We start from the raw sequence: 26,463 nt of genomic DNA on the forward strand, positions 1-26,463 counted from the left end.
TCTAGAAAGGGCTTGAACTGGCCAGGGCAGCTAATCTCAAAGGACATCATAAACTTCAAGTTCATGAAACGTTTTAAAATTATATAAAGAGGCATAGACATTTTAAATACAGCAATTTAACATCATTCAAATTCTGGATGAAATTATCATGCTATGTTTCTCAAAAACGATCAGTTCTATTTTAAACTTTACCCCCAGACTCTTCTTTGAATCAGTATCTTTGTCCTCATGCCCATATATTTTCAAAAACATTTTTTAAAAAGTAAAAAAAAATTTAAATTCTAATAAAAGTACTAATAGGAAGTCATCTAATTCAATCGTCCATCTGCATTGTTTTCTGATTGTGCACTTATAACTTTAAACCAAATGTATTGCGCTCATTGTTTTTGATGTTTTAATAAATTGTAGTAATTCAATAAGGTTAAAAAAAGAGAGAAACACTTCCCATTGAATGGTAGGGAATGCTAGGATTTTAATCTGTAATTCTTTGAACATGATATTTTTCCTTCTTTGTGGCTTCTTTTTTAATGTTCCCTCAGGTTGAACTCAATTATATTCTTTTCTAGTTTACAAATAACTTGAAGCTGAAAGAAAAGAGTCCTCCTGACTTGTGACTGATGTTCTGCCAGGACTTCCGAGGGATCCTCTTCTCAACCCACCCTTTACCTGCCTCTTCAACTGTTTAAATTGACTCCCCTAATTTTTTCCTGAAGGGTATCTCCTTTTGATTTGGGGCTGCGGTTTCTCTCCTGAAAAACAATACAGAATCCTGGGGATTCTGCTAAATCTAAGAAGTCATTGCAGAGGTAAAGTAGACAAGAAGTTAGGGCAGAAGTTGTGCCCTCTGCACAAAGCCAGCTGCTCTGGGTCGTCTTTGACAACTTCCGGGACTAGACTTAAGGCGGTGTTCGAAATTGTTTTCTTTACCATATCTATTTGGTTTTTTATGACTGTACATATTTACATACGTACACGTATGGCGAGGGAGAGAGAAAGTGATGACGTGAGGCTCCTTGAGATTAGGATGTGATAAGAAAATAAAGCAGGTGGCTGGGAAGGGAGAAGGGAGAATTCTGTTAGAGAAGGGAGAATTGAGAGTTAACCGTCATTCAGACGAGCAGGAGGTCTCTGCAGGTAGCAGTCTGTAAATGCGAACTTGTGCACCCTCTTTGGGGACAGGCTCTGTTGCTTTCTATTTCTTCGCTTGCAGCCGCGTGCCTATTTATTTGAAACTGACTGAATTTCCTCTCAATGGCTGGTCAGGTTGATTCTTCAAGACTAGTGGATATTTCTTTTTAATGTCTCCAACGCATTTTCTTTCTTTCTTTCTTTCTTTTTGAGGTTAAGGGGGAAGAGATGGTTGAAATTCTGGCTGGGTAAGCTGGGGAATTCTCAGAAATGAGAAAGGGGGAAGGAAACGGACTTAGAAGCCGGCAAGCAAAGCAGCAGCCCCCGGTCCCCCTATCTTCCGCACCCCCTACCTCCGCCCCGTGACCTTCCGTGGAGACCCCAGGAGGCTGCATCAATATTTGATCAGCCTTTCGCCAGCGCGTTGCCAGCACTCGTCGGCAGGGCTTGCCGGGCATCGCCTGCGCTGCGCTGCAGCCGGCGCCGGGGCCCGCAAGGGGCTTTGGAAGGACCGGCTCTTCGCTCGCCCGCTCCGCTGGGGCGCGGCGCCCACCACCCACCATGCGGGGCTGCACGCTGCTCTGCGCGCTGTCCTGGCTTCTGCCGCCGGCGGCACCCGGGCTCCCCGCGCAACCCTTAGCGCGGCGCCACGACCCCCGCGACCCCGTCAGGGGCGCTGAGTTCGATCGCATCTACAACGGGGTGGTGAGCCTCAGCACCGAGAACATCTACTCCTTCAACTACACTAGCCAGCCCGGCCAGGTAAGACACTCGCTCCCTTCGCTCCCAGGAACTTGCCAGACCTCAGAGCCCCGTCGCTGCTCTGGGTCCCTGGGGAATCGACCTCGGGAGACCACAGGGACCAAGGGACCCTCGTTCCCTTTCTCCTTCAAAGCAATCACTGCCTTGCCCAAGCTGCCGCATCCTCCCCTACCGGCCTCGGGGACACCTTCGCCTCCTCTCGCGCCTTCCCGGCCTGGTCTCTAGCATCTCTGGGCTTTGCAGGGGCGCTGGTTCCCCGCACCGTCTGCGGGTCCTGGCCCCCTGCTGGGCCCTTCTCTAGGGAGGTCACGATTTCTAAGGCTGAGGAGGGAAAGGACCGCACCTCTGTTCCTAATCCCCTGCGGGGAAGGAACCTCATCTTTTTTGGATGATTCTGCCAGACTTCTATCTCATAGCACATGGGGAGGGAGAGCTGCTCAGAATCTAAAATGGGAATGTGTGAGAACAGACCAAGCTGCAGAACCTCTGTGTGTTCAAGAGTCACTGTCTGCGTTTCTGTACCGTTGTCACACGTTTGTGCTTCAGAGAAGCCAGAAGACCCAGCCAAAGATATTGGAACTGCAGCCATCAGCCGATTTATCGAGGTTTTGATTTTATACAAGGATGGATAATTGAGTGAAAGTTCTAGACCTGTTTCTGACAAAAATTGAGGTGAGACAAGGGAAGGAAAGGACTATTCCAGCAACTACTCCTTTGACACATATACTCTGATTGTATAATGTAAGAAAATGCATACAGTTAGCTTTTCTCCTCTAATAGGAGGCACAGAGAAAAGAGAAAACTCCCCAGTGTACCTGCCTCTAGATCTTCTTCCCAGGAATGTATGTGAATGAATGTGTATATATGTGTATACATATGTATGAATGTATATGTATCCCTTACTATGCCAGCATTCCCTACTCATTGGGGAAATTCCAGAACCAGATGATTGGGATACCATGCTATGCCTCCCTAACTCTCACTTAGGATCAAAACTCAGAAACCTGGTAGCTTGGGGTAGTATTTAGCCAAGAGGGACCAGTGTGCCCATCACCACTCCCAGACATTTCCTAAGTGTGTGTACTGAGCAAGTGCACCATCTCCAGTCTGGCACCAGATCCTAAGCTTGGTCTTCACCATGGACCATGTCACCATATTCTTACCCTGTCCTGTCCCTCGCTGACCTTTAGGTTGTACTCCTGAAGTAAGCAGAGTGGCTGTGTGCAGAGCCATTCCACTGTAGACAAGTCGGGGGGGGTGTCAGTTTTTACTCCCCACATTCCTTGTAACCCACATTTTCCAGTTCTGTGTGCTGTATGGACCAGCTGACATTGCACCTGAAGTGTGTTCCCAGCCCTGTTATTGGCTCAGAATAAATAAATGTCTGAAAAACCCCATGATCTCTGGGGTGTACTGCCAGTTTCCCCCCAAATCATTGGTAAGGAAACTCAAATGATGTGTGCAAAGTAAGACCCTACATCAGGCTTTAGTATTTCTTACACTGCTGCTTAGAGATACAGTGACTGCTTTTTTACTGTTCTTTGGACCTTTTTGGCTGCAGTATTCAGTGAGTTCCTCTACCTCAGCACACGTTGCACTGTTTGCAGTTAGGGTCACCTACTTGACTTTCCCAGAAAACCGTGAGATATTGAGGATGGGGGCAGAGTCATGTCCATCTCTATACCCTAGTACCTAGCACAGTGCTTGACACATAACAGGTTTACTAATGTTTTTGAAAAAATGAATAAATAGTTGAAAAAAGATTTAAGGATTCTTTAAGCTAAACCTAAATAAAATATACTTTTTAGTAGGTTGAATGTGAGATCATTTCAGATAAAAACAAAATTTTTCAAAATTGTTCTGGGATTATGCTCTTTCCACTTTGCCTGTATGTATGTTAAAATGCCCTTTATTTTATGAAACAATGGTGATAATTAGTTTTTAAAATATCTTTGCATAATACAATAAAAAGCTGACGGTCCCTAAATTTTACTAGTCTGAGAAATATAGTTGGAAACCTTAGGACTAGCAGAAAACTCAAGTGTTTTAATTATTTTAATGCCAGTATGCAATAATATGAACCAGATGTCCTCAAATCTTACAGCCTTCTGAAACTTCTCTTTAATGTGCAAATAAGACAGTGGAATCCTCAATCAATTTACTTTGGAAAATTGCCCTTCTCTTCCTCCAGTCCTGTATTCCAGTTGCTTTCTCCAGAAATGGCATTGTTCTGACCTACCCATCCAAACCATTATTCTGTTTCTCTTGATGGCCTCCTCTCTTCTTGGTCCCTTTTGCCTCATGTTGGAGACCAGCGCCCCCTCCTTCTAATACCATGAACACAATCCTGTTGGATATAGCAGAATTTTACTGAAGGTTTGGAGTAACATAAGGAAATTGCAGAACAGCACAGAGTAGGTGATAGATTAAACCAGAAATCTAAGCAACACTGTCATAACAATTTACCAGCTATTCCTCCACCAGGAGAAATATCAGGATGGTGGCACTATTTTTCAGGTCCTGGCTTGTCACCATCTTCTTGGCCACCCCTCACCCCAAATGCTGGCCTCTCAGTCTCTAAATTTTTGATATTCTCTCACGTCAAGCAATTTTGCCTCCATGACCAACCCCAAACTCACTAAAGAACTCTGCTAAATAAAGAGCTATGAGCCCAAGAGCAGAACCTTTTTCCTTTAACCTGAGCAAAGTCTTAGTCAGGGCTCTCTCCCCTGCACATGTCATTTCCCATCTACCTGTCTTCAGTGCGACTAAGAATTTGGTTTAGACATAGGTGTATTCTTAATTGGAAAACTGAAAAATATTGAATGAAATACAAATAACAGTGTTTATATTGGCACTAATGGACATGTAGCACATGAAATCATTAAATTCACACTACAGAGCATTATAAAAAGAAGACTTTCCTGAACTCTTTTTCAAATGCTTCCCATTTCTTTTCCAATGAACATAAATTTTATTTCCTAATTTTCACGTAGCATCTAGCTCTCCAGAGAGCAGCTCTCCAGAAATCTTGACTTCACACAAGTTTTTCTCAATTTAATTAAGTACATTTTATTTAAAGATTTTTCTTTTGGAAAAGACTAATCATCATTAAAATTACACGGGATGTTTCATATAAAGACACTGTCTGCAAATACTGACTATAATGCTGTAAGCAAAGGAAGAAAAAATTAACACAATGTGGATAAGTGCATTTAAAAAAAAAAGGAAAAAAAAGAATTCGGTTTAGGAAAAAAAAGACTAATTTTTTTCGTTTTAATCTTTTTTCCTTTTCACTTCAAGCCATTGGTATATTTGCCATTCTTTTTCCTTCAGCTTGGAGGAGAAAGACTCTTCTAAGTTTAGGCTTTGGTGCAGAGAGGAAACCGCTATGGGAGACTTTGTTCCTAACCTCTCCTGTCAGCCACTGCATCTTCCATACCAAACGCTGTCTTGGAGAACTATTTAGCCAAATGTGTCATGCTAATTAGCTAAGCTAGCACCTGGAAAAGTCTCACATGCCTTCCAGGCTGAGAGTAATGTAAATATGAAGTTGCCGTTAAAAGAAAAATCACTGAAGGAATGGAGTGACTGGTTTAAAGAAGTATAATGAAAATAACGATTGAAGGTACAGGTCAGGCAAGATCGTGGTTCATTTCAGTCCCTGGAGGGGAAGTGTCTGGAGACTCCTTTCAAGGGGCATAGGGTTTCATTTTGTCAAGGGCTGGGACCAAACTAGAAGGAAATCACCTTGTTGAGAAAATTGTCAGAGATGGGTTTGACTGGGACAGAGGGCATAAAAGCAGGTTTATTGGGAAATGAGAATGCTCTTGTAGAGACACGTGGCGACAATAATAAGATGTTTATATTTGAGCTAGATGGTGATAAGAAGCCCTTAAATAAAAATCTAACCATGACCCAGCAAGAGGTCCTCTCTGAGGCTTTCAGTGACAGAATTCATTGTTTGCCATAGATTTTTGAATTTGAAATGTTTCTCTGGACTTATTTCTTTTATTTTGTTTATTACACTGAGGCATTTATCTTTTAATGACATATAGTTGTCTATGCCTAAGGAACAAATCTTGGCTTTATTAATATCAACCAGTATCTAGAATCAGTTATACCAGCCTGTCAGATCCAGACTGAAAAAGCCTATCCAATTCTCATGAACAGGACATTCCAGGGGTAACTTCTAGCTGTATACATTACTACTTAGAAGAATTTAAAATGTTAATGCAATAGCCTCAGTTCTCTCCAAGTCGTATGTACTCTCCCCGTTTTCTTTACAAAATGAGGCAGAGAAACCTCCTCTGCTGTCCTCCCACATCTCCTTACTGAACTGGACTGGTGCTTGTTTGGGAAGAATCATCTCATTAGCACATTACCTGGGTGGTTGGTCACTGTCTCAGTCAGTTCAGCCTGTTAGAGTACCATAGACTGGGCGACTTAGGAAATAAACATTGATTTCTCACAGTTCTGGAGGCTGGGAAGTCCAAGATCAAAGTGTCAGCAGACTTGTATCTGGTGAGAGCTGGTTTCCGGGCTTGTAAACAGCACTTACAGATATGTCCTCATGTGGCCCAGAGAGCAGAGAGAGTAGCCAGCTCTCTCCTGTCTCTTATTATAAGGGCACTAATTTCGAGAGCTCCAACCTCAAGATCTAATTAACGTCCAAAGGCCCTACCTCCAAATACTATCACCCTGGGGATTAGCCTTCAACATATGAATTTGGGGATGTGGGGACACAAACATTCAGTCCGTAGAGTCACCTCTCACATTTTCCTGCGTGGCTCTGAAAAAAGAGTATTGACATGTCATAAGGGTATTTAGGGGCTGACATTACTCCAGTTATGAGTCTGATTTTATGCAGGGCCCATCTTCTGCCTGCCCTGACCTGATAATCATATGCTAAACTGTACAATGGACCTCTACCTTTGCTACTTGTGCTGAACTTGTTTTTCAATTCCTTTTTGTTTCTTGCTGAGTGCCATGTCTATAAGCTTGCTGTAGTGTTGGGTTTGGTTTTTCAGTTGTTATTTTGTTTGGTGTAGATTTTACTGCTGTGATGGTCCCTTCTGACAGGGTGTTTTAGGTTCTTATACAGTTCATCGAGATTTTCAGCCTTTCTGCCTTTCCCGATTTGGTTTCAATGTGTTACCAGATGTATCTCCTATGTCATTCCTCACTGTTAGCTTGAATCTTAAAGACCAAGGGACTTGAAGATACCGTGAAACCTCTTTGCTGCTAGAAGTGCCAGCATTTCTTTCTTCATTTCAAATAGAAGTAACCACACCCTGTTGATATTATTACACGTTGCCATGCAGCACCCCAGAGTATGTTAGCCAGCTCTTCCTGCGTTGTTTAACGCTGGAGCTGACTGAAGTTCATGTCAACACACCAAGATGGTGCGTTAATGATTTAAAGGCACAACTAATGAGCTATTGGAATTGGGGCCTCACCATCCTTTCTGCTTATTTGCTAAGAAAAATATCAAATACATCATGGGCTGCCAGACAATATAGTCTTTTCTATTTTGCTAAAAAAAAAAAATTATAAACATTGATCTTTTTTTTCTTTACTTGGACATTTTGAAAATGGAAACTTTGAGGTCTTCCAGTACATTAGCTGGCTATGCAAACCAAAACAAAACCTAAGGACCTGTATTTTGCTTAAAACCTAAGGTCAGCAATAAGAATAACATTGTATTCTATTAAGTCCTCAGCCTAAGATCCTTCGGTTTTTATATATAAGAATGTGTGTAAAAATTAGATAGAAGCAGTTGATTTACATGTTAAAAGATAGTGCTCCATTCCTGAAAAGCAAAGCTGAATGTTATATAGCAAATTTAAATTATATAGTAAATGTTATTAATAAAATTAATTTGCTGTAATAATTAATTACTTCAAATTCTCATCCCCTCAGTTTATTTGAAGTGACAGTAATAGCCAAAGAAATTGATTTTACTATTGCGAAGAAGTTATACGCAGATGTTAATTTTGCTACAAGATTCAACAGGGGATTTTTCAGTTAGTTTAACAAGAAGAGTAAAGCTGGCTTGAAGTTGTCTTATATTGAAAAATGTGTCCAGAGAAAGTTGAATATGAGTTTTCTTTCCTGATAAGAAAGCTGTAGGAATCCACTTCCCTGTCACAGCTCCCAAGAAGTGGGAAATTTTCTCTTATTTGGACCACTGAAAAGGTTTTGAGGAGCTAGTTTTCAATCCATAATTTTAAGGAACTTTATTTTGGACCCAGCCTTCTACAGCTGATCCCAAGGATGGCCAGGGGCGTCACTATGTAATTATGAAAGTATTGGTTATTTAAAAGTGAAGATCACCTATGTTTTGGTTAGACTCTTAAGTGTTTGAATAAAATACTTAATTTCCAAAAATGGTGGCAAAATTAAAGTTTATCTAACATCATCAAGTAACATGTTGTCCTGAGTAAAAACATCCTTTGGCTACCTGGGAACTTACACTTGATACTGTGGACATTTAAAAGTGTAGATAAAAGTTCACCTCTCCCTCTGCCTAACCTTGGCTGCAAAAGATTTTCAACTTTGTTTGCTTCCTCACTGTCCCCTATATGTACATATTTTTAACAAAACTTTATTCTTCAAAGCAGTTTTAGGTTTACAGAAAAATTAAGCAGAAAGTGCAGAGTTCCCATATATCCTCTCCCCACCCTCCCCCATTCACACAGTTTCCCCATTATTAATATCTTGCATTAGCGTGGTACACTAATGATGAACAAATATTGGTGTAATATTGATATTTTATTGGCCTTTATTATTTACTAAAGTCCACAGTTTACATTAGGTTCACTATTGGTGTTGTACAGTTCTATGGGTTTTGAGAAATGCATAGTGTCATATATCCATCATTATGGTGAGTTATATAGAATAATTTCACTCCCATAAAAATCCCCTGTGCTCTACCTATTCATCCCTTCTTCCTTTCTTTCAGACCCTAGCAACCACTGATTGGTTTTTTTTACTCTCCTTATAGTTTTGTCTTTTCCAGAATGTCATATTGTTGAAATCATACAGCATGTAGCCTTTTCAGACTTGCCTCTTTCACTTAGCAATATGCTTTCAAGGTTCCTCCATATCTTTTCATGGCTTGATAGCTTATGTCTTCTTAGTACTAAATAATATTACATTGTCTGGATATGCCATAGTTTATTTATCCATTCACCTATGAAAGACATCATGGTTGCTTCCAATTTTTAGCAATTATGAATAAAGCTGCCGAAAACATTTGGGTGCAGATTTCTGTGTGGACATAAGTTTTCATCTCATTTGGGTATATACCAAGGAGCTTAATTCCTAGATCATACGGTAAAAGTATGTTTAGTTTTATAAGAAACTGTCAAACTTGTCTTCCACAAGGACTGTACCATTTTGCACTCTCACCAGCAATGCATGAGAGTTCCTGTTGTTCCATATCTTCATCTGCATCTGGCGTTGTCAGTGCTTTAGATTTTAGCCATTCTGATAGGTGTAGAATGATATCTTATTGTTTTTTGTTTTTGTTTTTTTTTGCGGTACGCGGGCGTCTCACTGTTGTGGCCTCTCCCGTTGCGGAGCACAGGCTCCGGACGCGCAGGCTCAGCGGCCATGGCTCACGGGCCCAGCCGCTCCGCGGCATGTGGGATCTTCCCGGACCGGGGCACGAACCCGCATCCCCTGCATCGGCAGGCGGACTCTCAACCACTGCGCCACCAGGGAAGCCCTCTTATTGTTTTAATTTGCAGTTTCCTAATGGCATATACAGTTGATTATCTTTTCATATGCTTATTTGCCATCTGTATATCTTCTTTGGTGAGGCATCTTTGCAGATCTTTTGCCCATTTTTAAATTGGATTGTTTGTTTCCTCGCCGTTGAATTTTAAGTGTTCTTTGTAGATTTTGGATACCAGTCCTTTATCAGAAACAAGTTTTGCAAATATTTTCTCCTTGTCTATGGGCTTGTCTTCTCATTCTCTTAAAAGCATTTTTCACAGAGCAGACATTTTTTAATTTAACGAAGTACCACTTATCAATTTTTCCCCATGGATCATGCCTTTGGTGTTGTATCTAAAAGTTTGCCATAAAATCTAAGGTCACCTAGATTTTCTCCTTATATCATCTTCTGGAAGTTTTATAGTTTTGAATTTCACGTTTAGATTTATGATTCATTTAGGGTTAGTTTTTGTGAAAAGTGTAAGGTCTCTGTCTAGAATTTTTGTTTGGTTTTTGTTTTTGTTTTGCATATGATATCCAGCTGTTCCAGCACCATTTGTTGAAAAGGCCACCCCATATTTTTAGTATTATAGTACTGTGTACGTGTGTATACATTTATAGCCTATCTTGGACTAAGGAGTTTGAAGCAACTCTTTATTGGGGGCTCATTGTTCTTACCATTGTTTCCAACCTTCCCCTCTGTTACCACCATCTCCGATCTCTACCATTCTCTTGTTGCTCCTTTTTTCTATGTATCTTTTGTCTCTCTGCTTCTTCCACCCCTTTTGTCTTTCCAGTCTTCTGTGAACACTGTCAGTCCATCAAGGTTCTTCCTGTTCTCTGGTCGTTTGAAGCTCTGCTACTGGCAAAATATTCTTTCTTCTTCATCTCAGGAGATATGTTTTGTTCCTTCCTTCCTGATTCAGAGCCGGTCTCCCAATTTTTAAGGTTTTGCTATAGAATGTTAATAATACCAACAGTGGAGGATGAAGAGCATACATTATTTGGGCAATCAGTATATATTTGTTTTGACTTCATGTACCATTATTTCCTTTTTTTCATGTCAACAAGATTTTCTTTGTCAAGTCTGCTTAGCTACAGAAGTGTGTCATTGGGCTTGCATTTGTGATGTTTTTTCTATTTTTTCTATCAATAAAAGAAACACAAAATATCCCTGAAGGGCTTCCCTGGTGACGCAGTGGTTGAGAGTCCGCCTGCCAATGCAGGGGACGCGGGTTCGTGCCCTGGTCTGGGAAGATCCCACGTGCCGCGGAGCGGCTGGGCCCGTGAGCCATGCCCGCTGAGCCTGCGCGTCCGGAGCCTGTGCTCCACAACGGGAGAGGCCACAACAGTGAGAGGCCCACGTACCGCAAAAAAAAAATATATATATATATATATATATATATATATCCCTGAAAACCATAAGAAAGAGGTAATTGTATTTTAAACTTAAGAGCTGAAAGGATCTTTTAAATTACCCAATCTCCTCTCTCTTAAAAGGAGAGAAAACAGAGCTGGTAAAATAAATTACTTGTCCAAATTATACAACTAGTTTGAAGCAAAGCCAGGAATATAACTCAGGTTCCTGAGGACATTTCCTCAGGATATTTCTACTAAACCTCCCACAAAAGCACATCTGTTATGGTTATCAACAACAATAAAAATTTTAAATACCATAGTCATAATTCCACAGTCAGGTTGTTTGATCATACAGTTTAAGAGCTTTATGTCTGACTCCCTTACAGTTACTGAAAGTTGAAACAAGAGGATTTTCACTTCTGTTTTTCCTCCATGGATCGTCGAGGCATCCATTTGCCTGTGTTAAGTCAGGCAAGCAGAGTTGACACTAAGGAAAACGGTGAATGTGACAGATTTCCTTCAGTGTTTCACAGAGCCACAGGCACCCACCACCCTGTGGACCAGCCTTCATCTCTTTTGTGCTTTATTGTCATTAATGCTGGGTTCCTTCTTTGTGCCAGACATAGGGCAGCTTGGAGACCTAAGCAGTTAACCTATATGTTCCTCTAGGGCAGTATTAATGCTGAGAACTGGTATTTCCAGATCCCCACTAAATAGCTATGAAGATAAGCCATAGCAAACAGGAATGACTGACTCTTCCTGTCCCTTTAGATCTAACTGCCCTTCTGTGGACGAACTGACTCACAACTATTTTAATTTGTCTGACTGGGGGAGTATGTTATGCTCCCCCCAAAATTAGCATGTAAATGCTCACAGTTTTATTTTATCCTCTCTAATACTTGCAAAAAAGGAATCCTGTATTCATCCCCACTCTATCCCTGCGCCGTCTTCACCAGAGTGGAGGAATTATAGGTTTCTAAGGAGAAGGACGATGTTTATCTGGGGAATAAAGGGATAAAAAGTGGGGGATAAGGAAACAGGCAAACAGAGTGAAGTCTGGGTGTGCAGAGATGGTTTGGGGAGATCTGTGGACAGTAAGGCTCAAGTTAGCTGTGGGCTATGAATGAAGTAGACAGAGAAGGAAAGAGGGTGTGGGGTCAGGCAAGGTTATTGGCTGCAGGCAACAGAAATCAACTGGCTAACATAAGGAGAAAAAGAATTTACTAGAAGGATATTGGATAGCACCCAACCTGAGTTCCTAAGCTCACGCTGTGGGGACCAAGAGAGAATACACTGCAAGAAATTATAACAACAGTCACGCAGCAGGAATGTGTGGCCAGGATGCTCACCTAGGCACTACCACCTCCTCTGCCATTAGACATGGTCACCCCTGGACCCTGTTGTCATGGTCCCTACTGATGTCACCACTGACAGCGAGTGTCAAACTCTTCCTTCATCTTTGTATCATTTAATCACCGTTGAAAGTACCAAGTGGGAGCATCCAACTCTCCGAGCGTGGGTCCTGTACCTGCCCCCAATGGCATCTACAGGCAGCCTTGCCTCCCACAAAACTCACACAGTGGCGTGGAGGGGAGGAAGTTCCTCTAAAACATGCAAGGCATTTGGATGCTGGGCAGCCCCCAAATCAACCCCACCAAAACTTTTCACGGGGTGTTCTCTAGCTAGGACATTTGTTGGAGGTTAGTTACATGGACCCAGACATAAGTGATCAGGGACCAAAGGGAGCAAATCTGGGCTACTGCAGGCTATCTTTGCCCATGTAAAGAGGAACATCTTACCTGAGCACCAGAGAAGAATTCAAGTCATATATATCATCTCGGCCACAGTGTTTACTCCATGATTAGAAATAGTTGTGTCTCTGAAATATGGCCTTCCCTGAGGCCGCTTCTACTAGTCTCAGGAAATTATCTTTGAAGATTTTGAAGGGGATGATGTTTTCAGATGATTGGCTTTGTCTTGTTTAGAAAGCAGTTTTCTTTAGGTAATACTTATATCCTGCCAATCCTTATTTAAAATTACAAATGGCACCAGTCTGGCAATGAATACCACTACAGAAATAAACAGCTGATAGGGCTTCCCTGGTGGCGCAGGGGTTGAGAGTCCGCCTGCCGATGCAGGGGACAGGGGTTCGTGTCCCGGTCCGGGAAGATCCCACATGCCGCGGAGCGGCTGGGCCCGTGAGCCATGGCCGCTGAGCCTGCGCGTCCGGAGCCTGTGCTCCGCAATGGGAGAGGCCACAACAGTGAGAGGCCCGCGTACGGCAAAAAAAAAAAAAAAAAAAAAAAAAAAAACAGCTGATAAACATCAGATCATAACTCTGACAAGCATCGCAGTTCTGTAGTGCTTTTCCATCTTTAGAGCATTAATTAAGTAGGCCTCAGAATAGCTCTAGAAGAAACATGCCTGCAGGGCAATCACTCAGCACATAAATAAAATCCAGGGAGTAGATCCTTGTGTTCCGCCTCAAACCATAAAATAAATTATTTTTACCTCTTTATAATTTTTTCTCCCTCCCAAAAGAAGGAATATAAGCAGGAAATAGAGAGAAAAAGACAGGAAAGATAAAGAGGAAAAAGGAATCACACACAGAGATGAGCAGACACAGATACCTAAGAGGTTGGTGAACCAACAGAGGCCCCTGGCTCTCTCCCAGGAGCCAAGGCTGGAGATGCCTCAAGCCAGACGGAGGGCAGTGGGACAGAGGAGCTAATGCAAAGTCTGTGAGAGGCCTGGAGAGACAGAAGATGGTCAGCTCTTGGGGTGAGAGGCACGTGGCCACCCTCAGTCTAAGAGGCCATGGGTAGGGAATAGGTTGGAGGAGAGCTTTCTTGTGGTGCTTTTTTGCCTCCCTCAGTTTGGCCCAGGTGTACTGCTGCCTGCCCTGCCTCGTCATCATCAGGAGGGAGGAAACAAGCAGTACCCACCCAGGGCGGGCTGGCTCGCGGGATAATGTCTGTGGAGGCTGGCGTGGAGAAGGGTAACCACTGTGCCTGCTGACCTGCTGACCCCGAGCTGTCCCTGCTTTCCCACAGGCCCCTTCACAGGGCAGACGCCGGCAGGTTAGGATGGGAGCAGGAACGGTGGTGCTGGGGGGCGGTGGATGAGGGGCAGGAAGGTAGAAGTAAAATTAGATGGGCAGGGACTGGACCCCTGGAGGGGGGTGAAAAGGGGCATGGTCAACTCAGAGGCTCTCCACCCTTCCAGTCCCTCCTTCTTCCCTGAACTCCCCTCACATTTAGCTCCTCCCCTCTGGAGTTCACGCTACAACCCTAGGTAGCTGATAGCCCAGGAAATCAGAGCTCATGGGAGAAAATAACAACAGATCTACAGAGGGAAGTTACGTGAGAAATGTCAAACTGAATGACCTTTACCAGATGTAGTAGAGTTAATGAACAGGAAGAATAAGACTTCATGACAAGCAAAGTGAACATCCTGGAAGAGATGTGGATAGGAGGACGTTGTTCAAATGAAACAGGTTACAGCTATAAAGATGAAAGATGAAGCAACTGGGAAATCCCAGATTTAAAAAATAATACTGTTTACATAAAGACCTCAGCAATGGGTTGGACGTTAGAATGAATAATGGATCAGAGAACTGGAGGATCGTGTTGAGGATCTACCTAAAGAGATGTAGGATATAAAGAGAAAAATTAAGAAATTGGGAGCACGGACCCAATTATGACATCAACATAATAGGGGTCCCACAGGAAGAAAACGAATGGAGAGAAAGGAATATCTGTAGAAATAATGCTGAAGAATTAAGAACAGCCATTTCCCTGGCATCCTGGGGTGTTTTTTTAGGACTTGTTGAAAGCTACAACCTTAGCTGGGCTACCTCCGCTCATATGAAAACAGAAACTGTAGTGTATGTACTGTCAAATACATGCTTGACTCCAAATAATGTCACAGATAAAATCCTCAAAGAGAAACAAATACATGGAACAATTAGCAAATATTACAAAACATGAAAATATGATGTAATTGAGCACTAAATTGGGTAGTAACCGTCCTTAAGTTTTATGATATTAAATGGCTAGATTAGGGCGAGTTAGGGTCTTCAGGACATACCTGATTTGACCTCAGTTCTTGTGAAAAAAATATCACAGCATTTCCCAAAGTGTGTTCTATAGAACATTTGTTCTGTAGGATAGTCTTGGTGTGGCATGTGAAAAGGATTCCAAATGTAGTGGAATTTGGCCATGTTTTAACTGCCCAGTATCTGAACCCCATTCCTATATGTTTTGGGGAAATTCCTCATTTCATGAGTCTCTGCTGGAGATAGAGCTCCTTCCACTAGGGAAGCAGAACAGCGGGCATCTGCTATCTTGAACACACCCCTCCCAACCCCACCAAGCTCAGGCTCGGGTCTGTGGCCTCGGTGCTACCAATCAGATCTGCTTTCCCCAGACTTTGAGTTGGGAGCCAGTGAGGCAGGAAAGCAGCTGTTCAGCAGCAACAGAGGCAGCACTGGGCGTCCAGGGATGGCCATAGCAATGGGGTGGTAGCACTTAAAACCTTCCAAAGGCTTTCTATTGTCCTTAGAGTAAAGCCCCAACCTCTCTAACATGACTTTAAGACTCTTCAGGACTATCATGGCCTTTCAGGCACCTCAGGCTTCAGCCAAACTAATTTTCCCTTAATTCTTCAAACTCGCTTCTTGCCTTCTCTCTCTCTCTTTTCCTCCTTCCCTCCTTCCTCTCTTTCCTTCCTTATGTCTGCTACACAGTTCCCTTTGTTTGGACATTTCTCTAGCTCTGCCCACATTTTTCTGGTTAATTCCTACTCATCCTTTAGGAAGATATTCCCTGGAAAGTCTGTGCCATGCACTTCCACAGCAACTTGAATATTAATGCACTTGCTTGTTGAATTGGCATTCCATGTGTAAACCTGTGATCTCAGTGAGGACAAAAGGCTATGTCTACACTGCTTAGTAATGTATCTCCCATGCCCAGAACAATGCCTGGCACAGGGTGGGGAGTCAAATATTTATAGAATGAACAAAGTTCATCCTAAAGTAGCTAGAATCTAGACCGTGTATTGTTCTATATTCCTGGCCTGCCAATCATTAACCTCTCTTCACTGTTTTCCCATGTTTTTATTGGAATTGAAATGTTTAAAATAAAATTTAAATCATAAGCCAAAAGAGGAAAAGGTATGTAAATGTATTTCTGTCCAGATTATTGTTGGCATAATGAAATTGGTGAGATGAGGTCTGTAAAGCATGATTCTTAGGAAAGTGCTCTGAATTGTAATCATTTTGTAATGCTGAGAATCTAAAAGAATAGGGAAGAAATAGCTCCCAAGGGGTAAACTGCTCTTTTCGATGAGATGAATGAGCTGTTCCAGGAAAGCTGGAAGCCAAGCTGTGAAAGGAAATTCATATCCTATGTGAGATGGACAGAACCCTCTCTTCTGCCCGGGGGCAGGTGGGCTTATAAATGTGTCTCCACACGTGGAAAAAAGACAGTCAATAACTGATTGATTGGTGAACGCGTGGGAGTGGAAAAGCACTGCCCCAACCCAGAGCCCGGATGGGACAGCTCTGCCTTCTGCTCTGCCTGGTGCTCGGCAGGTCACAAAACACAGGTCACCCATAGTCTAGGGAGGTGGATAGTTTGGGTGTTACTGTTCCCATTCTACAGTTGAGGAAACAGAATGTCCAAAGTCACCCAGATAGTAGACGTAGTGCCAGAAATAAAATCCAGTTGTATGTATCTTTCTGCCTTATAGCATAAGTTTACAGAAGATGGTTTTCCAAGGCTACATCAGGCAGAGGGAATTTTAAACAGTCTCATCAATAACTACAGGAATTACTTTAAAGCTTATCTTTAAAAAAAAAAGTATAACCTGTGATTAAAGCAGCTCAGTTCCCTGCAGTAGTTATAAAACTTGTGGGATGAAATGCTTCATTTACTAGGACTTTCCAGCCTCTAATCCTTCCAGAAAAGGATTCAGAACTGCAAGGCCACTTCACTCCGGGGAAGGTGTTTTCATACAACAGTCACATAATGGACTCTCCCAGCAAGCCTTCCTTCATTCAGCATGAAGGGTCTTGGCAGGTGGGTACAAGTTGGAGATAAGCTGCTGGTCAGGGAAAGGTACAGATCTGTACCTGAATGGCTTTATTCCTTAAAAATTCTACAGATCTAATGTTATAGGTTGATTTATGTCCCCACCTCCAAAATATATGTTGAACCTCTAACCCCTGGGACCTGTAAATATGACCTTATTTGGAAGTAGGATCTTTCCAGATGTAATCAGATCAAGATGAGGTTATTAAGGTGGGCCCTGATCCAATGTGACTGAAATTCTTATAAGAATAGGGAAATTTGGACACAGACATGCACAGAGAATAGGACAGAATGTGAAACAGACACACAGAGAGAATACCGTGATGACAGAGGCATGAGTTGCAGTGACGCAGCTGCAAACCAAGGAAGCTCAAGGATTGATCATCACCACCAGAAACAGCAAGAGGCAAGAAAGGATTCTACCCAGAGTCTCAGAGGGAGCGTGGCCTGGCTGAAATCTTAATTTCAGACTTCTAGTCTCTTGAACTGTGAGAGAATACATTTCTGTTGTCTTAAGAACCCAGTTTGTGACACTTTCTTACGGCAGCCCTAGGAAACTCACACACCTAACAACACGGAATCTAGGCTGGCACATTACTGTCCAGTGCAGTACTAGCTTCATCTTCATATTTCCTTTCCAGGGAAGAGCAATGGAGAAATGAGTCATGTTAATCAGACCAAAGACAATGCAAAGTTTTCCAGCTGGCTGCACGTGCGCAAGGTGGGTGGGGAGGTGGGCAGGCTATAATCGGTGAAGTTAGTACAAGCAGGTCAAGCACTAGTAAGGACAGACTATATGAGAGCATGTTTTGGAGACTGTTTGCCACTTCCTTCAATAGCAAAGAACCTGTACAAGGAATCTCCTGGCAGTCCAGTGGTTAGGACTAGGCACTTTCACTACCATGGCCCAGGTTCAATCCCTGGTCGGGGAACTAAGGCCCTGCAAGCCACGTGGCCAAAAACAAAAACAAAGAACCTGTATAAAATGTATAAAATGAGGGCTGTTGCTCAGAAGTGGGCAAACACAAACGCCAGCACATCACGGCTTCTTGATGATGATGATGATGGTGAAATATTTCAGACATATACACAAGTATAGAAAACAATATAACACCAGTGTACCCACATCTCAGCTTACGAAACAAGAAGACAATTATAATTCCCTCCTTACCTCCACCCATCCTCTTCCCTCATCCCCCAAAGTAACCATTTTAGGGAGACAGTTCTTCATAGGTCTCTTGATTTCTGCACATCTTACAGGAAGGCAATGACTGAAATTTTTCTACATAGTTCTTTCAAGGACATTTGTATAGTGAACACCTCAGAAAATAGAGGTGGTGTCCCTCTCTGGGGAAAGTTCAGGCAGGCTTTCTGCCCATGTTGTGACCAGACTAATAATGTACTTGCTTCTAACCCAGGAGTCTGGGTCTTCTATCAATATCTAAGAAACTGTGGCAACTGGGGTTAAGTCTGAGATCCTTCCAAGTTTTTGAAAACAATTGTCTTGAATTTGGTGTGTATTAATTCCATGTATATATATTTTACTAAAGATAGACAGAAAGATAGATAGATATTATTTTACTAAAGATAGATAGAAAGATAGATAGACAGATATTATTGTTTTGCTTGTTTACAAAGTTTATGTAAATAGGATCATACAACCTGCTCTTTCTCTTAATTTATCTTCTTCAGAGTTATCCACCCTGATCCATAGTCTACTTCATTTCATTTCATTCTTATTCATGACTTTGTGTAAACTTAGGAGTGGAAATGCTGGGCTGTAATGTGAAGTCGCCTTCAGCTTTAGTAGATATTGCCAGCTTGTTCTCTGAAATGGTTGTACCGAATAACATTCTCGTAAGCAATATGCAAGAGTTCCTATTTCTGTCCATCCTTGTAAATGTGGTATTGTCATACTTTTGAGTCTTTACCTTCTGACGACTGTAAAATATTCTCATCCTTTCACATGTTCTTTGGTCATTCTTCTCTTCAGTTGCTGTTTACATCCTTTACCCATTTTTCTATTGGGCTATTGTGTTTTTCTATGAGTTTTTAGGATTCTTTATACATTCACAATACTGATATTTTGTCTGTTATATATGTACAAATAACATCTCCTATACTCTCCCTTCATTTATGGTGTTTATACACCTTCTTGATGTCACAGTAGAAGTCTACATCCACAATGGTGTTCAGTGTAGTCAGGGATTCAAAATGGTGATGATAGCATGATCTGACCAAGCATTGTGTGGAGACTGGGCTGCAAGAAGCTTGGGTTCTAGTAATGATACTTCCATAGCTGAGCATCCTTGGGGAAGTCATATCACCTCTACGTCTGGGGCTCCTCCTCTGTAAATGGAACCTTTGGACTAGATGATCTCCCTGAGTACCTTCCCAGATGCAAGGTTCTCTAATGCCATGAGTCAAGGTCATGTGCGCCAGGCAGGCAACAGCAGGACCTATGTGAACCTGCTCACATTGCTACTATAGTATCATCACATTATGCTTTCGATGATAACACCATCTGTCTCTCTGACTAGATGATGAGCTACTCAAGGACAGGGTTCCCTTTAGTATATCCTTAGCACCTCCCATAGCTCCTGACTCAGTGACTGTTTGAAGAATGATGGAGGGAGCATGACAGGGTAGGAAAGAGGGAAGGAAGGAAGGGAGGGAGGAAGGAAGGACAGACAGAAGGACCAAAGAACCTAAACACCCCCAAAATACACACCCAGTGAACATAACAGGTTATTAAAACAGTTACCAAATAACATTTGTATGTAAAAAAAATCATTTTCTAACGTTTGTAACATGAGGAAAAGGAACCATTAGCAAATACTATGGTAGCTATCTTACAAGTGGAATCAGCTTTTCAAGATCACACCAGAAAACAATGGTGTGCCTAATATGGAAACCAGTAATCTCTGATTCTTAATCTGATATTCCAATAAAGCCTACAGTCTCATTATTTTAGCAAAACCAAACTAGATTTTGAATTAAACTCATTTTCACCCTCTTTCTGCAACAGAACTCTATTATTTGTAATTTTGAACTTTTCCCTACTGACATGTTCTAAAAGATTAAAAAGGGACTCTCTAAGCTTTAAGACCTTTTGTAATTGTGATCTATATAATATCAGAGTTGGGAGTACTTAAATAATTCTTCCCTCATAGTTATAATGCAATTCCCTGCTTGTAGTAACATAGGAGGAGAACAAGATATATGTAATAAATGTGCTCTTTTTGTCATGACAACAGGAGGGAAAATCTTGGCTCTTAAGAGTAGTCTGGGGAGATTGGGATTGACATATATACACTAATAGGTATAAAATAGATAACTAATAAAATCTGCTGTATAAAAAAAATAAATAAAATTAAATTAAAAAAGAAACAGTAGTCTGTTACAGGGTATCAGGGTCCATTATGTATTGTCAATACCTTCATTTAGTTTTGGCTTTACATGGCTTACTTCACTGCTGCAAATGTAATCCAACTTTCCCAGTTGCATATTGGCCTCTGGAAAAGCAAAGCAACATGTGAACAGGGCTTTATATCCTTTCCCGGGGGTGGTGCATTATCTGGTCATCTTGAAAAACTGCTCAGTGTTTTCTATTTCCCACTCTAATATATTTTTTTTGCAATTTATTATGCCAGTATCTCTGAGTTTTTAAATTATAATTAGTAAGATCATTATTAAATAATAATAAAAAAAAAAACTAAGTGGGTTACAAGAGCCAGACCAGGAATAAAAGAGTGTGGAGATAAAGAGTGGAGTGGAGTGGAGTAACAATCTGCCCTGCTCTGCTCGCAGCAGACCTCCTTCCTGCTGGCCCAGTTTCAGCCCCACCAGACACACTAGCTTCCAGACGTGCTAGTGACATTGGTGATCTCACGGTTGTGCATCTCATAATAATGGGAAGTTGGCAGGCTGCTGACAAGATGGTTTCTTTGGAACAGTACCTTCCAGAGTATGGGCTTCCCAGTACTTCCCAGAGTATGGGCTCCAATCCACATGTATCAGAATCCCCTAGCATGCTGTTAAAAACACATTATTTTTAAGTTCTACTCCTGATCTGCTGAATCAGAAATGATGAGGGTGGGTTTGAGAGATTCAAATGCTAAAAAGCACGCTAAAATTTGAGAATCACTGCCTTAGAGTGACATGTAAAAAAAAAAAAAAAAAGGAGGGAAATCCCTTCTGGAACTAAGTACCTAAGAAGGAAGGAGAAGACTGCAGCCTAGGTAACGAAAAGGGAAGCAGACAAGCAAAAGATGAAGCTGGCCTAGTGCACAGCTTTCCTTAGGTTTTTACCTCAGTTCTGACTGCTATAGATTTAAGCCGGACAAAAGTGTGCTCTAAACACATGTGCTGTAAGTTGGTGTTTGTGTTATGAACCTCAAAAGTGAGCCTGCTTCTAAGTTAATTCATTTTGCCAGCACCAGAGATGCCAAAGGTGAAGTTTTCAGCTTTGCAGAAGAGTCAGGCAGGTAAACTAAATGTTAGAATACTGAGAGATCCATGTCCACAATGAGACACCACTTCACACCCACATAATTACAATCTAGAAGACAGACAATAATAAGTGCTGACAAGGATATGGAGAAATTTGAAACTTTTACATTGCTGGTAATGTAAATTGCTGGAATGTAAAATGATGCACCTCTTTGGAAAACATTTTGACGGTTCCTCAAAAAGTTAAACATAAGAGTTACCATGTCACCCAGCAATTCTCCTCCTAGGTATACACTCAAAAGAACTGAAAACACCGTAAAGCACAGGGAACTCTATTCAGTACTCTATAAAGACCCATATGGGAAAAGAATCTAAAAAGAAAAAAGGAGTGGATATATGTATATGAATAACTGATTCACTTTGCTGTACACAACATTGTAAATCAACTATACTCCAATAAAAATTTTAAAAAAAAGAATTGAAAACACATGTTCACACAAGAACTTGTTTACAAATGTTTCATAGCAGCATTATTTGTAATAGCCAAAACGTAGAAACAACCAAAATTTCCATTAACTGAAGATTAAACAAATGTTGTATATTCATTCAATTAGAATATTATTGAGCAATAAACAGAAATGAAGTATCGACACATGCTACGACATGGAAGAACCTTGAAAACATTATGCTAAGTGAAATAAGCCAGACACAAGAGAGCATATATTACATTATTCCACGTATATGAAATATCCTATGTGAAATAGGCAAATCCATAGAGAAGTTAAATTAGTGGTTACCAGGCACTGGGGAAGGAAGGGAATGAGGAGTGACTGGTAATGGGTACAGGGCTTCTTTCTGGGGTGATGAAATTATTCTGGAATTAGGTAGTGGTAATGGGTGCACAGCTCTGTGAATATACTAAAAACTACTGAACTATACACTTTAAGAGTGAGTTGTGTGGTATGTTATCTATATCTCAATTTTTAAAAGTGACCAAGAAAAATGGAATAAATTTGACTGCATGAAAAAATGTTTTGTGCTTGTCTGTAGAAAAAGCTAACTTCTATTTTCTTCTACTCACCCAGTACTTCTGACATTAGATTTATGGATCTTCCACACATTAAGCAATTTTATGTGGGTGGGTGTCCTACAATTCAATCCAGTTCTGACACTGTCTACCTGATGTTTGCATCACATCTCATAGGTTAAGGCTCAGTCCCACAAGACTGCCTACCTCCCACTTCAGATGCTGATCACAAGTCCAGGCTGTTACCTATGCTCTGACCAAACAGCTATAAATCAGAGGTTCCCAAGTCCCCCTCCTCAGGTTTGATTAATTTGCTAGAGCAGCTCACAGAACTCAGGAATACAGTTTATTTACTAGATTACTATAGTAGGATATAACTATAAAAGGATATAACTTAGGATGAGCAATATAGAAGAGGTGCATAGGGTAAAGTCCAAAAGTGTTCTGAGCACAGAAGCTTCTATCCCCACGGAGTTGGGTTGCTCCATCCTCCTGGTATATGTATGCATTCACCAACCTGGAAGTTCTCCAAACCTTGTATTTTAGGAATTTTTATGGAGGCTTCATCATTTGGGCATGATCAATTATTAACTCAATTTCCAGCCCCCTCCACTTCCTGGAGGATGGAGGTAGAACTGAAAGTTCCAATCTTCTAATCATGGCTAGGTCTTTTGGGTGACCAGCTCCCATACTGAAGTTATCCAGGAGCCCACCAAGAGTCTCTTCATTAGAACAAAAGAGACTCCTGTCACCCAGAAAATTCCAAAGGATTTAGGAGTTCTGTCAGGAGTCAGGAATAAGACCAAATATTAGAACAAAATATGCCACTAGTGCTCTTATCACTTAGAAAAATACAAGGGTTTTAGGAGCTCTGTTCCAGGGACTGGGGGCAAAGGCCATATATATTTCTCTTATTTCACAGTGGTATTAATATGCTGTATAGAGGTAATCAGAGGCCACATGTCCCCCCAAAAGAGGGACACCCACTTATTTGATGGGATGGGGACATATCAGGGAAAACATCCCAAAAAAAGGACTTTAGGGATGAGAAGGATATTGAAAGGCCAATCACTGGGGACAGAGCCCTTTTGAGAAACAGCAAGTAATTGGCCATGTGAGGGATTGGCAGGCAAAGAAACTAGAGAAGAAGGCAATAATCAAGAAAAGCCCAGAGCAATTCAGATCAGTGGAGAAAAGATGGACTTGTTAATAGGTGGTGCTGGGACAACTGGAGAGCCATATTAAAAAAAAAAAGATAAAATTAAAATCATTCTTCATACCATATGTTAGTATTAATCATGGAGGGATAGGGATTTAAGTATTAAACATATGATACTAGAAGTATAAAGTACTAGAAGAAAATACAGGCCTCAGTAACCTGGAGTGGTGAAAACTTTCTTGACTAATTCCAAATCCAAGGAAAAGATGGAGAAATGTATTTACTTGAATCTAGTCAAGCCTCTAGCTGTAACTGCCAGTTTACAGGAAACACAGGGGATAAAGGAACCTGTTCAATGAGACCACAGGGTGCAGTCAGCAAAACCTAGTATGTGGGTGTTTCAGGTTTGTACTGCTGCTTTGTGAGCTGCTTTCTTTCACAAATAAATGCCCAAAGGCGGGGGCGGGGCGGTTACCTTTAGATTAAAAGAGATTCAAAACACATATCCACCAAATGCAATATGTGGATCTTGTTTGTACTCAAAATTTAAAAGCTGAAAAAAGCACAATTTTTTCAACAAATGAAGAAATTCAAACACTGTATGGATATTGGGTGATTTTAAAGAACTATTACTAATTTTACTGAGTATGATAATGGTAATGTGTTATGTTAGAAAGAAGAGGCCTTGTCCCTTAGAGGTACAGATTGAAATATTTACAGATGAAAAGGTATGATCTTTGGTATTTACTTTAAAATAATCCAAAAATGATGTGTGTGGAAAATGGAAGGTGTAAATGAAAGACAATGGTACAATTTTTAATAATTATTAAAGCTGGATAAGTACATGAGCATTCATTATTCTATTCTATATTGTCATAAAAGTACTATTCCCGTTCCTTTGGAGGAAAATCTGAAAGTTCCCAGAGCCACTGAAGGCCTTTTCAGCAGGAGAATACCAAGATGAAAGTGGCATCTGAGGGAGTATAGCCCTGGGGATAAGAAGACTAGATAAGGTGCTGTCAGGGAGGGTCACAGTGATAAAGGACTGGACGAGGATTGTCATTGGTGGGGGAGGGGAGGATCTGGGTGTGAACACTGTGTAGAACTTGATGACCTATTGATGGAGAATGCTACAGAAGTAGGAATCAAGGATGACTCAGGCTCAGAATAATGGCTGTGAGGTGAGGCCATTCAATAAGCAAGGAAATTCAGAAGAAATGAAAGTTAGGGGCGAAGGAAGTGACAGGTGCCACTTCAGACAGGTTGAGTTTGAGATGCCTGTGGAACATCCAGCGCTTGGGGAAGAGGTCTGCACTAGAGACAGGGTGTCGCCAAAGATCAGCTGCAGCATAATTTCCATGGAAACATGTAGAGCACAGGCACAAGAAAACGCTCCCTTTGTGAGCAAGCACTTCCTGTCTAATTATAAATTACTCTTGGACGGTTTTAACATTAAAAAACTAAGTGTCTTAATCAAGAATGATATAAGATATCCAAATAGTAATAATCTATGATTCCCATGCTATTCTGCTGCCTCTCAGTTTCCATTTTGAACATGTCATAGATCTTCAGGGTTTCACTGCAAGCCTTTCTTGCTTCAATTCTTTCCCCTAATAAGGTGTTTTCAAGAGAACACTAGGGCTTAAATTCATTAGGGGAAAAAAAATCTCATACGAAAGACCAACTTTTTCTTACTTTGTCTTTTTTCTATTGCCTACAGTATTATATATATATATAAAAAAAAACTGAAGGGAAACACCAAAACCATCTAGATCCAGGGGCACAATTCAATTTCCTGTCTTTTAAACAGCCATGATAGTGTTCAATCCTTGGGGTGACACATGTATTCAAAAGAAGCCACGGATCTGCTGATATCAAAAAGCATTTAGTGTTGGGGATTGATCTATGCCTTGGAGCAGGGCAAAGAGAAGACTCTTCAGCCCCTATAGTATTTGTTGCTGGGGGAGCATCAGACCATCTGCTAGACTTTAACACAATGTGGCAATAACATTTTGGTCAGAAGCACAGAATGATTTTCCAAACCAATATTAAAGTTTGTTGGCAACTGAGGCACTTGTAGGTATTTTTTTTTAAGATATTTGTATATTTAGCATTTATATTCAGATAAGAAGAGAAGCACATCAGCCTCTTTCTTTTTCTGTTTGGGCTTATTCTCCTAATCTTGTGTTGACCGCCCAATTCAAACTCCTCAGCCTGCCATTTGAAGCCTCCATAATTTGGCTTCACCCAAGACAACTTAAATCAAAATTTTGAGGGTTGGACCCAGGCGTCAGTTTTTTTTTTAATCTCCCCTGGTGATTTCATTGTGCAATCAGTGTTGAAACTGAGTATGGTTACAATATGAATGAGGAGAAGACAGCTGGGATATTTGGAGTATCTATGGTCAGCAGCAAACGTATGAATTAAAGTTTTTCAGAGCTTCAGATGGCAGCTATGATGTAACATGTCTGTGCGTGTGCGTGCGTGTGTGATTAGCATTTCCTCTCTCTCTGCCCTGGCTCGCAGGTGAACGCCGTGCGGGTGTACGTGAACAGCTCCTCAGAGAACCTCGACTACCCGGTCCTGGTCGTGGTTCGCCAGCAGAAAGAGGTGCTGTCCTGGCAGGTTCCTCTGCTCTTCCAAGGACTGTAAGTGGATCTTTCCCCGACAGCTTCATTACATTTGTTTTCTTTCAATGTGCTAGACCTTAATTGCCCTTTTCCCTCGCGAAAGGAGAAATCAGACATGCAGAATGTTGACAT

General features: G+C 41.4%; 1 protein-coding gene across 2 annotated transcripts in view; it reads left to right on the forward strand.

The window, feature by feature from the left end:
• The first annotated feature begins 465 nt into the window (after positions 1-465).
• Positions 466-26,463, forward strand: part of SIDT1 (SID1 transmembrane family member 1) — an 88,094-nt gene continuing 62,096 nt past the window's right edge. For both annotated transcript variants that reach the window (XR_016392996.1, XM_022552926.3), the window contains exons 1-2: positions 466-1,890; positions 26,228-26,349. Coding sequence is in view for 1 of the 2 variants with exons in the window: in XM_022552926.3 (XP_022408634.1) it covers positions 1,690-1,890; positions 26,228-26,349 (323 nt within the window). In the remaining variant the exon portion in view is untranslated. The remainder of the gene's footprint in view (positions 1,891-26,227; positions 26,350-26,463) is intronic.

Source organism: Delphinapterus leucas, chromosome 4 (assembly GCF_059928025.1).
Source record: "Delphinapterus leucas isolate spDelLeu-1000000601 "Yukka" chromosome 4, BTC_Dleu_Yukka2, whole genome shotgun sequence".
NCBI classification, from domain to species: Eukaryota; Metazoa; Chordata; class Mammalia; order Artiodactyla; family Monodontidae; genus Delphinapterus; species Delphinapterus leucas.